We start from the raw sequence: 14272 nt of genomic DNA, 5'->3' as shown, positions 1-14272 counted from the left end.
GGCTTTAAAATAGGTTTGTGAAAATAGTTAAAAAATTATTATAAATAATCATGGTTATGAATAATTAATTTGCGACAAAATTTGCGACAATAAAATTGTGTTGCAGAATATCTCATCAAGATGCAACATAATTTGTGAAACAATTTATAATAATCGTAATGTGTCTCAAATTTTGTTGCAAAACATCACACATTTGCAACATAATTTGCGACACAAAAAGTTTTGCGACAAATAAAATGGTCACAAAATTTGTTGCAAAAAGACTCAATATTTGCAACACAATTTGTGACGCGTAAAGTTTTACGACAATCAAAATAAGTCGCAAAGAATGTTGCAAAAAGGCTCAAATAGTTGCAACATTTATTGCGACACAGAAATTGTGTCGCAATAAATTGTCGCATATCGTTGCAAATTGATTGGCAAATATTGTTTCAGAAGATTCATAAATTGCGATTAAATTTGCAACATTTTTATTTTGTGTCGCAGACTTTGCGACACAGTCTTCAAAAGTGTCGCAAATATTTGCGACATCTGAAACGCGACACATTTTATTGTGTTGCAGATTATGTTGCAAATTATGATCTGCGGCACATTTTTAATTTTTTGTGTCGCAAAAATGTGTCGCAAATTGCGATTTTTGTTGTAGTGTGAGCTGCTGAGTAGTAAACAAAGGCTTGATTTTCAGCCAATGAGGGTATGCCAATTTTGGGTATTGGACTCGGATCAAAGTTTAAGTCCCTAACCAGATAACAATATTTTTCACCTTATAGAATCAGAATTATGGATCCAAAATTCAACATCTTTATTTTTCCTCCAAGCTTCAGAGTTCAAAGGCTCCAGACTTCACACTTCACAGCTCACACTTTCACAACATCTTGACACAATGTCTCAATGGTGATTGATTGGCCAGAGCTGTAGAGCACATCACAAGCACAACTGAGGTCCAAAGACCAAGGCCCAGCCGCCCAAGGGGAGGGGGCTAAAGCCGCTGAAGTTCAGTGAAAATTTGTTTCGCAAGCTCCGAGCCTCCGACGAAAGCTAACCTCCCAGTGATCTTTCTGACGCCCTTGGTTCCACCACTGACCATTGATATAGGCATATAATCTACACTAAGGAACAAAAAACTATTGGTATATTCTTCTAGAAACATAGTTTTATACAACATATTGAAAATTCATCAGTATAGACTCTTGGAGTATATACCAATGATTTTGGGGATATATATCAACAATTTACCAATGTTGCTGCAAAACAATAGTTAGTTTATGGTGAGCGAATTATGAATTACTCCCATCTTCCTTTTTACTTGTCACATTTACCTAATTCACATCGATTAAGAAAAATTAATTAAAGTTAGTTGGTTACCTATGTTTTATAAAAAATTCCATTACTTTCCAAAACTATCCATATTTAAAACTCTATTAGCGTTTGATTGAATGTAGTTGAAAATGCAGTGGATTTGTATTTACAAATCCTTAGATTTGAAAATTCAGGAGAGTCAAATCCAGTGTTTGGTTGGATGTATTTATAATGCTGGATCACATGATTTTGTGTTTGGTTGGAGAGATTTGTAAATTTGGATTTGAAAAACATGTGTCTAGTTTGATGTAATAATTAATATATACATTATAAAATATACATTTAACTTTAGGTAAATATGAATTTAAATTTTAAATATTATGAGTAATTAATATAATTTATATATACTTAATTTATTATAATAAAATATAATATATTAATTATTTATTAAAATAATTAATATAATATAACATATCAATTATATACTATATTACTAATATTAATTACACTATAATTATATTTTATTTAATATTTTATAAAATATAATTATAGTGTAATTAATATTATTAGTAATTAACATAATTAATATATACTTAATTTTTTATAGGGAAAAGTACAAAAAAAACCCATGTGGTTTCCGAGTTTTGCAAAATAAGGAATGAGAATTTTTTTTTTCGATTCTATGATATGTGGTTTCCCAGATTTGCAAAAAAGGGAAAAACCGTTAACGGCGTTAAATTTTCCAATTTTGGCAGGGGCAAAATTGTCTATTTATGTAAAAAATCACTATGTGGCTTAAAAAACAAGATTTTTCAACATGATTTTGTTTGATTTTTGGAATTTAAGTTTTTTTTTCTTGTTTAGTGAAATTTTGGAAGAGAAATAAATTTAAAAAATATATTTTTTTTATGTTATATAAGTTGATTTTTAAATAAAATGACGATTTTGCCCTTGTGCGTTAACACCGTTAATTGCTAGATAACGGTTTTTCCCATTTTTGCAAATCTAGGAAACCACATATCATAGAATCGAAAAAAAAATTTCTCATTCCTTATTTTGCAAAACTCGGAAATCACATGGGTTTTTTTTGTACTTTTCCCTTTATTATAATAAAATATCATATATTAATTATTTTTATATTTAATATTTTATAAAATATAATTATGGTGTAATTAATATTAATTAATATAATTAATATGAATTCAAATTTTAAATATTATAAGTAATTAATATAATTAATATATGCTTGCATGTGAAGTCATTTGAGGGATTCCTTGGATGGGATTTTGAAATTCGGTCATTTTGGCCAAATTCCATAATCCTATAACTTTTGGATTTAAAAAAACAAAAGAAATTCAAATCTTTAGAAACAAAAAAATGATTTCTCAAATTTAAGGATTTTCAAATCCACTCAAACAAACACCCTCTAAGTGGAGTATATAATTTAATACTTAGTTGATTGTAATTTATTCAAAACTGTACAAGTATATTAAATTAAAGGGTAAATTTGGGAAAAAATTATTTAATGCTTCACAAAATTTCTAATGTGACAAGTAAAAACAAAGAAGAGCTCCAAAACAAGATACTCCCTCCGTCCCGAATTAGATGTTGTTTATAAACTTTGTTTTAGGTGAAAGACCAACAATGAAAATAAAAAGATGTAAAGACTCCATGTTCCATAGTTGTGGGATCTAAACCTTCATTTGATTTTGATATAATGTCTACCAAAGAATAAAACAAAGATACACCATGTTTTGACCTAAATGTACGAACAGATCTTGGATTTCACTTGAACAAATCCTCTGGACAAGGAGAAGAAGCTTCAGGGGGAAAAGGTTATTGTTGAAGAAAGAGAATATGTATGACGTTTCAACTTGAATGTACCAGCAAATTTTCAGTTTGACTTGAACAAATTCCCTGATGAAGGAGAAAAAGTTTTTGAGGAGAAAGAATTGCAAGAAGTTGTTAAGGTCATGTTAAAAGTTTATCTTCCAAACTTTTATTGAGCAACAACTTTATTTTAGTAATTGCTTTTGTTGTTAAAATTAGATTTTGAGTTTGTTGACGTTTTAGATTATTTCCAAATAATCCAAATAGTAGTTAAGGATTATTTGGAAAAAAAAATTCATCTCTTATTTATGTCTCGCTGGATTGTTTAGTGTATTTTTATTTTAATTTATGTTGATATATATATAAATGCTATTTGTCTACAATCTTGAATATGATAATATGTTAAGGCCATATCTTCTTACACATTTTGGCTTATGGATGAAAATGAAATATTTTATAAAATGACTTGAGGATTTATATTGAATAGTTGAAAATATTAGCTGTACAAGTCATTATGATGCAAGAACAAAATCATCTTTTTTTAGGATTAGATTTTGCAATGTTGTACCAAAGAATCCTTCTACATTTAGCTTAAATAATTGAGAACTTCTTCTACCAATGCAGAAGGGCATTTCAGTTGAGTAGAAAGATTTCCTTCAAGTTCTAACATTGCTTTCTTGATATGTGGAATTTTATATTTTTATGATCCCCTTGCTCTCATGACTTCAATCATACACAATTGCAATGTGAGAAATATACGGTTAGATTTCACTATAGGAAAAGCATCGAATGACTTCACAACAGCATCAATAAGTTCATCAACCAATTTAGGTGACTCCTTACATTGTAAGGATTGAATAGCACTAAAAAACCAAAGGTCTAACATATTCAAATCTGGAGAGTTTGCTAGTTGATTCAACAAATGAATATCAAGACCATCTTATGCAGCAGCTTGGAGAAACATATCATCATCATGATCGATATGGGGCCTTGCATTGTCTTGTTGAATGAATATTGGATTCCTTAGATCCTCTCTTGGTCATTTTTCCTTGATGGCGGGCAATACTTTCTCAACCAAGTAACATCTTACAACTTCTCTATTTACCGAAGCTATTGGTTTAGTCTCCAATGTCCCTGCTGGTCTATTAACACTACCCCTTTTAGCTGCCTCTTTTTTGACAAAATCAAATATGCCAATTTCCTTGAGAAAAATTCAGAACCTTGTGAATCAAACCTTGGCCGAGCTATAGCAACTAAAAACATGACTTTTCCAATAAATTTTTTGATTTTACAACTGCGTGGTGGATCTTCTTCATCAGGTAGAAAGTAGTAATTTTTAGATTTTTTTGTCATATAGAACCATTTCTCATCAATATGAATAACATTATACATTCCTTTAAAAGTTGGATCATGTGGCATGCTACTTTCCTCAATCATTGATATGCAAATTGTAGTCTAGATGTTTTATTTTCTTCCTTGAGGAAAAGGTTTTATATCATTTGAATGCTGACATATCGCACTTGACTTTAGAAGGTGAAACAATCTTGTCTTGCTTACTTTCATGGCACATGATAAAGATTGAAGGGTTGTTCGTTTATGTAAAGGGATCTTTTGCAATCTAGTCAAGTCAATTTGAATTCTTTTGCAACCACAATTTCCTATTTTTCTATGAGATGTACTACCATAGCTTTTTGATTGCTTCCAAATGCATTGAACATTATGTATAGAAATAGAGAATAGTGATGCTACAGTAGTTGTCACCCTCTTTTATAGCTTTCCATCAATGATTTTCTGCAGAAGCATATCATATATAGCTCTACGTTGCTCATTACTCAAACTTATCTTTTCACTTGTATGGCTTTGTGATTGTGGCAGCTCCACATTTTGATTATCATGATTGCTTCTATTAGAAAAATTTTAAAAAATAAGGATATTCTTAAAATAAAATAAAATAAATAAACAATAACCTTTTTAATCCTAAAATAGTAAATAAAACTTTATTTTTATCATGGACCATGCAAACTATTTTTAATTTAAATAAAACTTGGCTCATATCATTTAAATAAAACTATATTATTTTTATCATACATACTCTCTCCGCAAGATAAATTAAAAAGAGAGATTTATTTAAATCAAAATAGTTATTTATGGATAAATTATGGGTAATTTATCCATAAATAAAAATTTTGATTTAAATAAATCTCTTTTTTTATTTGATAACAGATTGACTTATCTCTCAATTATAGTTTATATCATAATGTCTTTGTTTACACTAGCAAACTAGTAAAATTCTAAGTTAATTTATTCATAAAAAAAAATTTAAATTTAAATAAAAAATTCTTATTAATTTTAATCTTTGTTTACACTAGCATATTAATAATTTTTAAAATAATATGTAAAGAAGAGTTAACATACTTACTAATATCCGAGTTTGTTTCCTGATGCAATTTTATTGCCAGATTTGAAGTTGCTTCATTAAGTGCATCTGAGCCATTCAAGTTTAAATTTATAGGAGTATAATCTTCTATGGTTTCTTCACATGGTGCTTTGTTCAAGTCGAATCGTAAATGATTTGATGAAGTTTTCTCAAATATTGAAGAACTTGGACCGAGATTAAGGTCGATAATAGTAGTAGCATCAACATTAAGATCTGACAATTGAATTTTTACTTGCCTTTGTGGCTATCTCCATTTATATTTAAATCTATTTCATGTAAATCCATTGAATGATAACATTGTCTTACCGGTGCTTTATTTTATAGGATAAGTTTTGGTGGGAATTATACATATCCATAATTTTAAATTAAAATTTAGTGGAAAGAAATTTTATACAATGAAAAGTATGGATTTTTAAAATTTTAAAATGAAAATTTTGGTGGTAAAACATGTCAATTAATAAAGAGAAAAGTATGGATTTTTAAAGAGAGTATTTTGAAAAGAGAAAAAAAAAAATACCAATGATGGAGTAATTGGGTGGAAAAATTTATAAAAGAGAATCTCATATTCAAGTATAATTGTAGTCCCAAGAAAATGGGTAGTTTGGTCATTTAACTTATTTTTATTGTAAAAGTAAAGAAACTTTATTGTTGTTCTTAATTCTTGTGCAAATGGCTAAAACGACATCTAATTCAGAACGGAGGGAGTAAGTAAAAAGGAACGGAGGGATTATATATACATACCCAATGGCTGCGGAGCTGAGTCCAAGAACTATCCTAATCAATCTCTTTACGCTGTATTTATATACACAATATTTTTTAAAAAATATTAATATTAACACTTATCATTAATTAAAAACATTTATTTTGTAATTAATATTAATTAACTCAAACTTTCATCAACTTAAATAAAAATTTTCCACCCACATTTGTTTATCTCCAACCAAACATTAAAAAAAATTATTCCACAGGGTGGGGAGGTAACATAAACTTTTTGAATTGGTCTAGTCCAAGCCCAAACCCATAATTTTGTTGGATTGGGCTCGGCCAAGCCCATAATTATCATGGGCCATCATTCTATGTAAAACTCAATGAACTGGGATTATGGCATTAGCTTTTGAATGGAATCGCCATCGCCGGTCGCCGTGCCGACCCACCTCGTGACCTCCTGCGACTCGCCGGAATTCTCACTCCTCCGATGGGCGCTCCAGAGTTCCTCCATCGTCGCCCTCGACGCTGAGTGGAAGCCCTCCCACCTGTCCTCCAGCCCCACCCCCGCGTCTCCGTCGTTCCCCGCCGTCACTCTCCTCCAGATCGCCTGCCGCATCGCACACCGCCCACCGTCCGAATTCCCCGGAAGTGATGAGTCACTGGTTTTCCTCGTTGACCTCCTCGCCGTCCCGTTCTGCTCAGTATATGAGCTTCTCAAGACTATGTTTGTCGATCCTAATGTTTTGAAATTAGGATTTCGATTCAAGCAGGACCTTCAGTATCTCTCTTCTACTTTTTGCTCGCACGGATGTGATCCGGGCTTTGATAGAGTTATCCCTCTTTCTTTGGCCCCTTTTTTGTTTTGGAATTTTAGGCTAAAAATTGGATTTTTATTCCTGGGCATCAAGTTTGGGCAGAAATGAAATTTAGGAAAGAATTATTTGGGATAGAACCTTTGAATTGTTATCTTGGATAGAATTTCTCTTTGAATGTTGTATTTGAATTTGGTTGTCTTGAATGTTGAGTTAATATTTATGACATTTATGTTTCATGAATATTGTTTAGTTGCATTTGCATGGCTCATTTGTTGTTCTGTTGGCTTTTTTCATACTCTAGGTTATCAATTTTGATTAAATGATAGTAATAATATTATTATTATTGCTTTTCACATAAAAAAGAAAGAAAAATGAAACTAGTGAAATGAATGAAAAATTGGTTAAGAGGTTGTATTATTGTGGCAGTAATGTATGTTCATCGTGTGCATTGTATCATTTTTTTTTTCTGATTACCAATTTAGTAGCATATATAACCTTATTTCCTAGCACTAGAACCGTTGTTGTGCTATAAATTTTTATGTGTGAAAGTTATACTGATGTTGCAAAATATTTATTTTTCCAGTATTGTAAAATTCCATTATTCTTTTGTATGGCTAAATGACTAGGGTTGTTGCTTTAGTAACAAGTACATATTTTTGCATGTTGCAGGTGGAACCCTTTCTTGATATTACCACTGTGTATCACCTTCTAAAATGCCAGATTGCGGGCAAAAGATTTCCTAGGGAGACCAAAAGCTTGGCAACCATATGTGAAGAAATTCTCAATATTTCTCTGTCCAAGGTTGGGCGTCTCTTTAATTTAATAATCTTTTGTTGATGTCATGTACCTAAGATCTTATCAGATTTGATTACATGAACCATTTTATCTTTCCTCAGAGTTAGTCTTTATCTTTCTATTCCGATAGTAATGTGTTTATGTACTCTATGCTTAATATTTGAGGAAGAAACTAAAACATTGTAATGGACTGGGAATTGACAATCTTGTTTACAATCTTTTGACAAAAATAGCAAGTGTGTCTTAGGTTTGGTGTATGACAGGGGGTTAAAGGTTGGTCATTTGAAAGTGTTTTGGAGATAACTCTTATCATGCATTGACTAAACTTTTATTTAAGTAATACCAATGAAAATAAATAATTTAATATTTAAAATTTAATTTTCTAATTAATGATGGGTGTTTAATTAATATATAATTTAATATTAATTACTAATGATGGGTGTTTAATCAAAGCTTATAAAAGAATGTTGGTGGAATAACATTGAGGTGGTTTTTTGGGCTGCCCTAGTGTGACCTTGGTTAGCCTCAAGGTAACTACACGATCAAACACACCCTACTATGTCATTTTTTTTTTTTTATAAAAAAAGGTAATTTGTACAAGATGGCCAATCACTCTGTCCAAATTATCATGTAAATGTAGGCATTCCATTTTTTGAAGTTTGCTTCTTCACACTGAAAAGCCATTGCCCTTCTGGTTTAATTTATTTTTTCTCAAAAGGTTGGATTGGAGAGATGAAATTTTTCTGCATGACTAAATTCTTTAGCATCTAAATGAAATTCTCATGGCTGACCATAGCTTTGGGCTTCTTTTGGTTTGAAGTTACTTGATATTGATATCGTGCGCAGTTCAAATCAACGGTGAGGTAATGATACGTCTAATTCATTTGGTGTGAGAAATTCTTACTCACTAGAATCACAAGTGCTTAATCAATCCATTGAAGCTGTTTTCCTATTTGTCCTTTCTTTCATATGTAGTTGAAAAGTACAAACTAGTGGGTTTAAGGATAGGGCGTGAATAGTGCTACCCTTGTGCATTTGGATTGTGGCTTCCATTTGGGAGCTCTTTTGATGCATGATTTTCAGAATGAATTGCAAATGTACAATGCACACCCTATTGAGCTGATGCAGCAATTGGTTTGAAATGGACCATACTCTAGTGTGTGATTTCTAGATTTCTACAACAATGAAACAACTTGAGTTGGATGCATCGGATGAGCTGGATATGTTTTGTCAACTGAGACCTCTGTGCTTCTTTGATTTGGTTGGGTGGGATGACATGTACAAGCAATGTGAAGTTGGCCCAAGATCAGTGTTTAATGATCAACAAACCACAATCACACAAGAATTCATTGGAGTTAGGTTTTAGTTCAACAACAAAAGAGTACAAAAGGAGAAAATCCAAGAGCCACGGAAGCTTTGGGGATCTCTTTAACAAAGCATATAGGATCAGAAGATGAAAAGGATGAAGGAGATGAGCAGGAAAATGAGAGAGTTTACACACTTAGGTTCTGAAATTTGGTGCAGGTTTATGTTATCAGTCTTCACAGCTCCATGCCCCTTCTGCCACATGTCTGTCTGTCTTCCTCTTAAGACCAGTCACCTATTTATCTCCCTCTTTATGACCAGTATCCAACTTAGCCCCGTCACGTCACAGTAAAAGACCCTTTGTACCCCTCTGCTTCTGATGTAATGGCTCAACTGTAAGGCCTTTCAGGTAATTTTTATTGTAACACAATGATATGCATGAAACAGACGTGTTTGCACTGACATTTGGTAAGGTAGGTGTATAATTATGGGCATTCGATGTAACTTGTAAACAACAGAATTTCATCTTGATCTTGCAGTGAGTTTTAAATGAGTAAATTGAAATAGAATTTATTTGGTTGACTACTTTAACATACTTCATTAGGTGCCTTTTGCTTTGATTTGGTTTGTAACGTTTCTATTAGTGGACTTTGATATGTAGTGTGTATGAACTTAAGTTATCATGTTGAACAATTTTTGCCAGGATGTTACTTCTTTTTGAAATTTCTGTTGTTAAAGAGTTGTTAAAGTGGATTATTGTAGAACCTTTTTCTCATGGGTTTTTTTTTTTCGAAGGTAAAATCTTCACCTTATCATGGAAAGATTCTATTTTCTCCAGGAACTCCAAGTCAGTGATTGGTCATTTCGTCCTTTAACTGAAGAGCAAATATCATATGCTGCAGCAGATGCCTATTTCTTGCTCGAAATTTTTGCTGTCCTCAAACATAAATTTTTTGCAGAAGGTTTATTTCTATAAACCTAAAACTTGGCTTATATTCATTTGTTTCTTGTTTTTACTTACTCCTCTATTTGATAATAATCAAGGCATAATTTTATTTTCTTTCCTATTTCCCTTTTCTGCATTTTAATGTTCTCTTCTTGTTTTGGCATGTTATTAGTCAGAACCATACTCCATGCACCATTGATTTTTCCTCTTAGTAGTCCACGAGACTTTGTGTATCTGCTAAATATTGTTTTCTAGATTTATTGTTTGAGTGGTTTGCAATTTTTCGGAGTCATGATATCCTTTATGATATTGAATTGGGAGGAGATCTACTGACAGAGTCTGGTTTCCATTTTGAAATATTTCCTTGTGCAAGTTCTTCCCACGATGCAGCTCATTAGGAGAATTTGTCCTTGTTACTGTTATTTATTTATTTAAGTTCTCTAAGAACAGTAATCAGCCTAATGTTGTTGTAGACTTATTATTGTCTTAATTCACAGGACCTAATGCTTCACATTCTGCTGTTGGATTGAAGGAGAATATGGAAAGTTCTGAACCTTCGGATGATGTTTTGGGAATCAAATTTTGCAAAGCATCTGATATGATCGAGTCAAGTGTACTAAAATGTCATCCATCAAAATGCCCTTCAATAGCGGAGATATCTGGGCCTTCGCATAAGAATATTCCTTCTTTAGATGAACATCTTTTAACTATTATCAGGAAGTATGGTGAAAGAATTATTTTGACAGAGTCGGACAGGAAACCTAGGAACTCTAGACGTAAAGGAAAGCAACTGTCATCAATGAGTGTGAAGTCCAAAAAGCACTTGGAAATTAATGGGAATTGGCAGGGTTTGGCACCATGGGATTCATCTGTTGGTGGTGATGGATGCCCAAAATTTCTGTGTGATATTATGGTATGGATTTTCTCCCTACCAATGTGTTTGTCTATGTGCACACATCAACCCTTTGCACCTATGACTTGAGGCATGATTTCTACTGTGGCTGAAACAAGTGCATGTGCGTCCCAAGTTATCTCAAGTAACTCGTGTGTGCTCTTTTGAATTAAAAACAAGTTAGCTTGTATTCTGGATAAAGATGAATATTAAATCTAATCTCTAAACAGAAATAACCCTTCAGTTGCCTCATCTTAAAACTTAGAGTTATCTCTGCATTTGTTTTTTTTTGTAATGCGCTTTTGTAAGTTAAACATATTGTTGTGTAAGGTGTAAGTGCGAATGTTCTGTTCCAATGATAGTGCTAACTCTTGAATCTGTCGGGTTCATCAAAGCGACCTAGTTTCTTAGCAAATCACTAGTCTAATGAGCTGATATTATGTTGTGTTGGTTATTTTGATTCAGCAATTCTTGTTAGTGTTATGTAATCTGCCAATTGGATATGGAAATTTTCTGATGAGTTTTTTGAATAATACTTATTTAACTGAATCCTATCACAGGTGGAAGGATTGGCAAAGCACCTGCGGTGTGTTGGGATTGATGCTGCCATCCCACCTTCTAAAAAGCCTGATCCAAGGTACTCCACTTAAGCAACTCTGTAGATTATGTTTGGGACCTAGAATTAGTTTTTGCTTCTATAGAATAGAATGAACTTGAAGGTGCTAAACTTCAATTCCCCCTTTTTCACTTATTTTAATTTATCTTTAGGCACTTACTAGATCAAGCATACAAAGAGAAGAGAGTAATTTTGACAAGAGATTCTAAGCTCTTGAAGCATCAGTACTTGATACAGGATCAAATTTATTTGGTGAAGAGTTTACTTAAGAATGACCAATTACTAGAGGTAATTTTAATTCAACTTTTCATACCATTCCCTTGAATTTCTTTTTTTTTTTTTTGGAATATCATTTTATGTCTTAAATGTGCATTTATAGAAATCTGTTTGATAATTATGAAGAAAGCTAGGTGAATGTTAAGCTGAGAGAAGGGTGTATGGCCATTTTATTTCTGTTGGTAACTAAGTGAAATCAATGGATATGCTTGTGTTGTGTACTGAATCTTAGATTAGACAGAATTTTGAAGCAAATGATTTCCTGTGGAAGCACATTCCTGATATAGATATGACTCAAATTGAGTAGGTCTTAGGTAAGGAAATTGCTCTTATGGCACCAGCCAAGATTAATCTTGATTCAAAATCCAATATAATGAACCTAAACTATGATCCTGATTTAGTTTACATGTTAAGTGACACTCACTAAATCAGTATTGATGCAAAGAAAGGAAAAGAAGGGCTTATAATAGTGTTGTGATCTGTTTTATGACTAGTTTGCAAAAACTTAACTGTTAAGGAGGAAGCTAAGACATATCATAGAGTCTTAGCTCCATTACTTATCTTCTAATGGCATGTTAATCTAGTGTTAGTGGATATTAATGCAAATCAATATGCCAGTTTTTTCGTAACATGTTTATCATATTATATCAGTTAGCTTGTGAGATGACTAAATGCATAATTCCTGTTAACCTATTCTAAAATGTTGTGGTTGACTGTGTCTATTGAACTGGACAGCCAATATGTTAAAACTATTTAGTGATAGAACAAATGTAACATATTGATGCACATTTCTGTAGATTATTTACAGTTTATTTTGTTTCTTTTTAATCAATATGTAACTTTGAATACCTGGAACTCTTTGTTTCCTTGGAAATGAAATTTATGATTTTTTATGATATTATGCTTATTCTCTGCCACACTAAGTGTAAAGGGAACCGCCACTTCATGGCGTAGTTGGTACCCCATTCCCCTCCCAACTCAAAGGTTGAGGGTTCGAATCTTACCTATAGTTTGCCCACATTTCTTACACACACACACACACACAAAACGTGTAATGGGCTTACTTTTCTGAAAAGTAAAGAGACACTGCTGATGAACAAAATATAGATCTTTGACCTAACTGTGCCGACCAAATCCTGATATCAATGCCTTTTTGGCTGAAGAAAAGTGGAGCAATCCAATGCTTATTCAACTGAGATGTTGATCTCTTGTCTCTTCCACTTTATAATTTATTGATCTGATCAGGCAAGCTCACTATTGTGGCTTCTAGCAGAATTTCCATGCTTGAGCTATTTTCAAAACCATACTCTCCTAATTGTATTAAGTCAATGTATTTTAGAAGTGGCTCTTGGTGGCTCTACTTTAAATAGTAATTTACAGTGAACTGTCTCAGAAGAGCTTTTCATCCTTATTGTATTTGGAATGCCTTGTGCTAGAGGGTATAAATGTTTCACCTGGATGAAATTTTGACGCTACTTAGAGATCAAAAGTTTTGTGTTGCTTTATGCTCGGCAATCGCATGATAAAAATATTTACCAAACATAGCAGAACACAAGCTGATAGGATGGTTCTTGTTGCAAACCCTCTTTATTGATGATATACCTTTTTTGTATAAACTCAATAACAGATCTAAACATCTCATACTTCCTTTGTAGATCATTTCTTTTAGTGCTCTAAAATTTGCGCATAATTGAGTACAAAATTGAAACCCGAAGATTTTTACATTTCAGCTTTGACATGACATCTTAAAAAAGCAGGTGATTGAAACCTTTCAGTTGAAGATTACCGAGGAACAACTTATGTCAAGGTGTACAAAATGTAACGGGAGGTTCATTCAAAAGCCGTTAACAATGGAGGAAGCTATTGCAGCTTCAAAAGGTTTCCAAGTAATTCCTAACTGCCTCTTCAACCGTGCCATTGAATTTTGGCAATGCACCGACTGCAAACAACTTTACTGGGAGGTATTCCTGCGGATTTGCCAACTTCATCTGATTGCATTTTATTTGATATTATTATTTTATTTGCTTTTCCCCTCTTACTTGAAGACTCAATCAATTACCACCATAGACCAGAAAACAGGTTTTTTTTCTCGAAATTTATACCTACCAGTTGAATTATCGGTTCTCTGAGTTATTATTTATTTAATGGTGGTACTATTTTTGTTTAATTTCTACGTTCAAGCTTGGCGTCTTGAATGGACTCTACTATCTTAAATCAGAAATTGGAATTATCACCTACTTCTTGTATTATCAAATGAATGACCATTTTGTTCGAGTCGTAATTTTTTATTTATAACTTCGGCATAAAGAAATTCTCTTGTTAAGCCGTAACTTTAACACGCTGCAGAAGCACG

The 14272-nt window shown here is 32.4% G+C and overlaps 1 protein-coding gene across 1 annotated transcript; it reads left to right on the top strand.

The window, feature by feature from the left end:
• The first annotated feature begins 6684 nt into the window (after positions 1-6684).
• LOC120279497 lies at positions 6685-14262 on the top strand. Its single transcript, XM_039286428.1, has 7 exons — positions 6685-7104; positions 7759-7890; positions 10028-10151; positions 10633-11048; positions 11588-11664; positions 11796-11931; positions 13677-14262. Exons 1-7 carry the CDS (start codon positions 6685-6687, stop codon positions 14046-14048), a joined length of 1677 nt encoding a protein of 558 aa, XP_039142362.1. The 3' UTR covers positions 14049-14262.
• The last annotated feature ends 10 nt before the right edge of the window (positions 14263-14272 follow it).

Source organism: Dioscorea cayenensis, chromosome 16 (assembly GCF_009730915.1).
Source record: "Dioscorea cayenensis subsp. rotundata cultivar TDr96_F1 chromosome 16, TDr96_F1_v2_PseudoChromosome.rev07_lg8_w22 25.fasta, whole genome shotgun sequence".
In the NCBI taxonomy this organism is placed as follows: Eukaryota; Viridiplantae; Streptophyta; class Magnoliopsida; order Dioscoreales; family Dioscoreaceae; genus Dioscorea; species Dioscorea cayenensis.
This window is presented reverse-complemented; position numbering and strand designations above follow the sequence as displayed.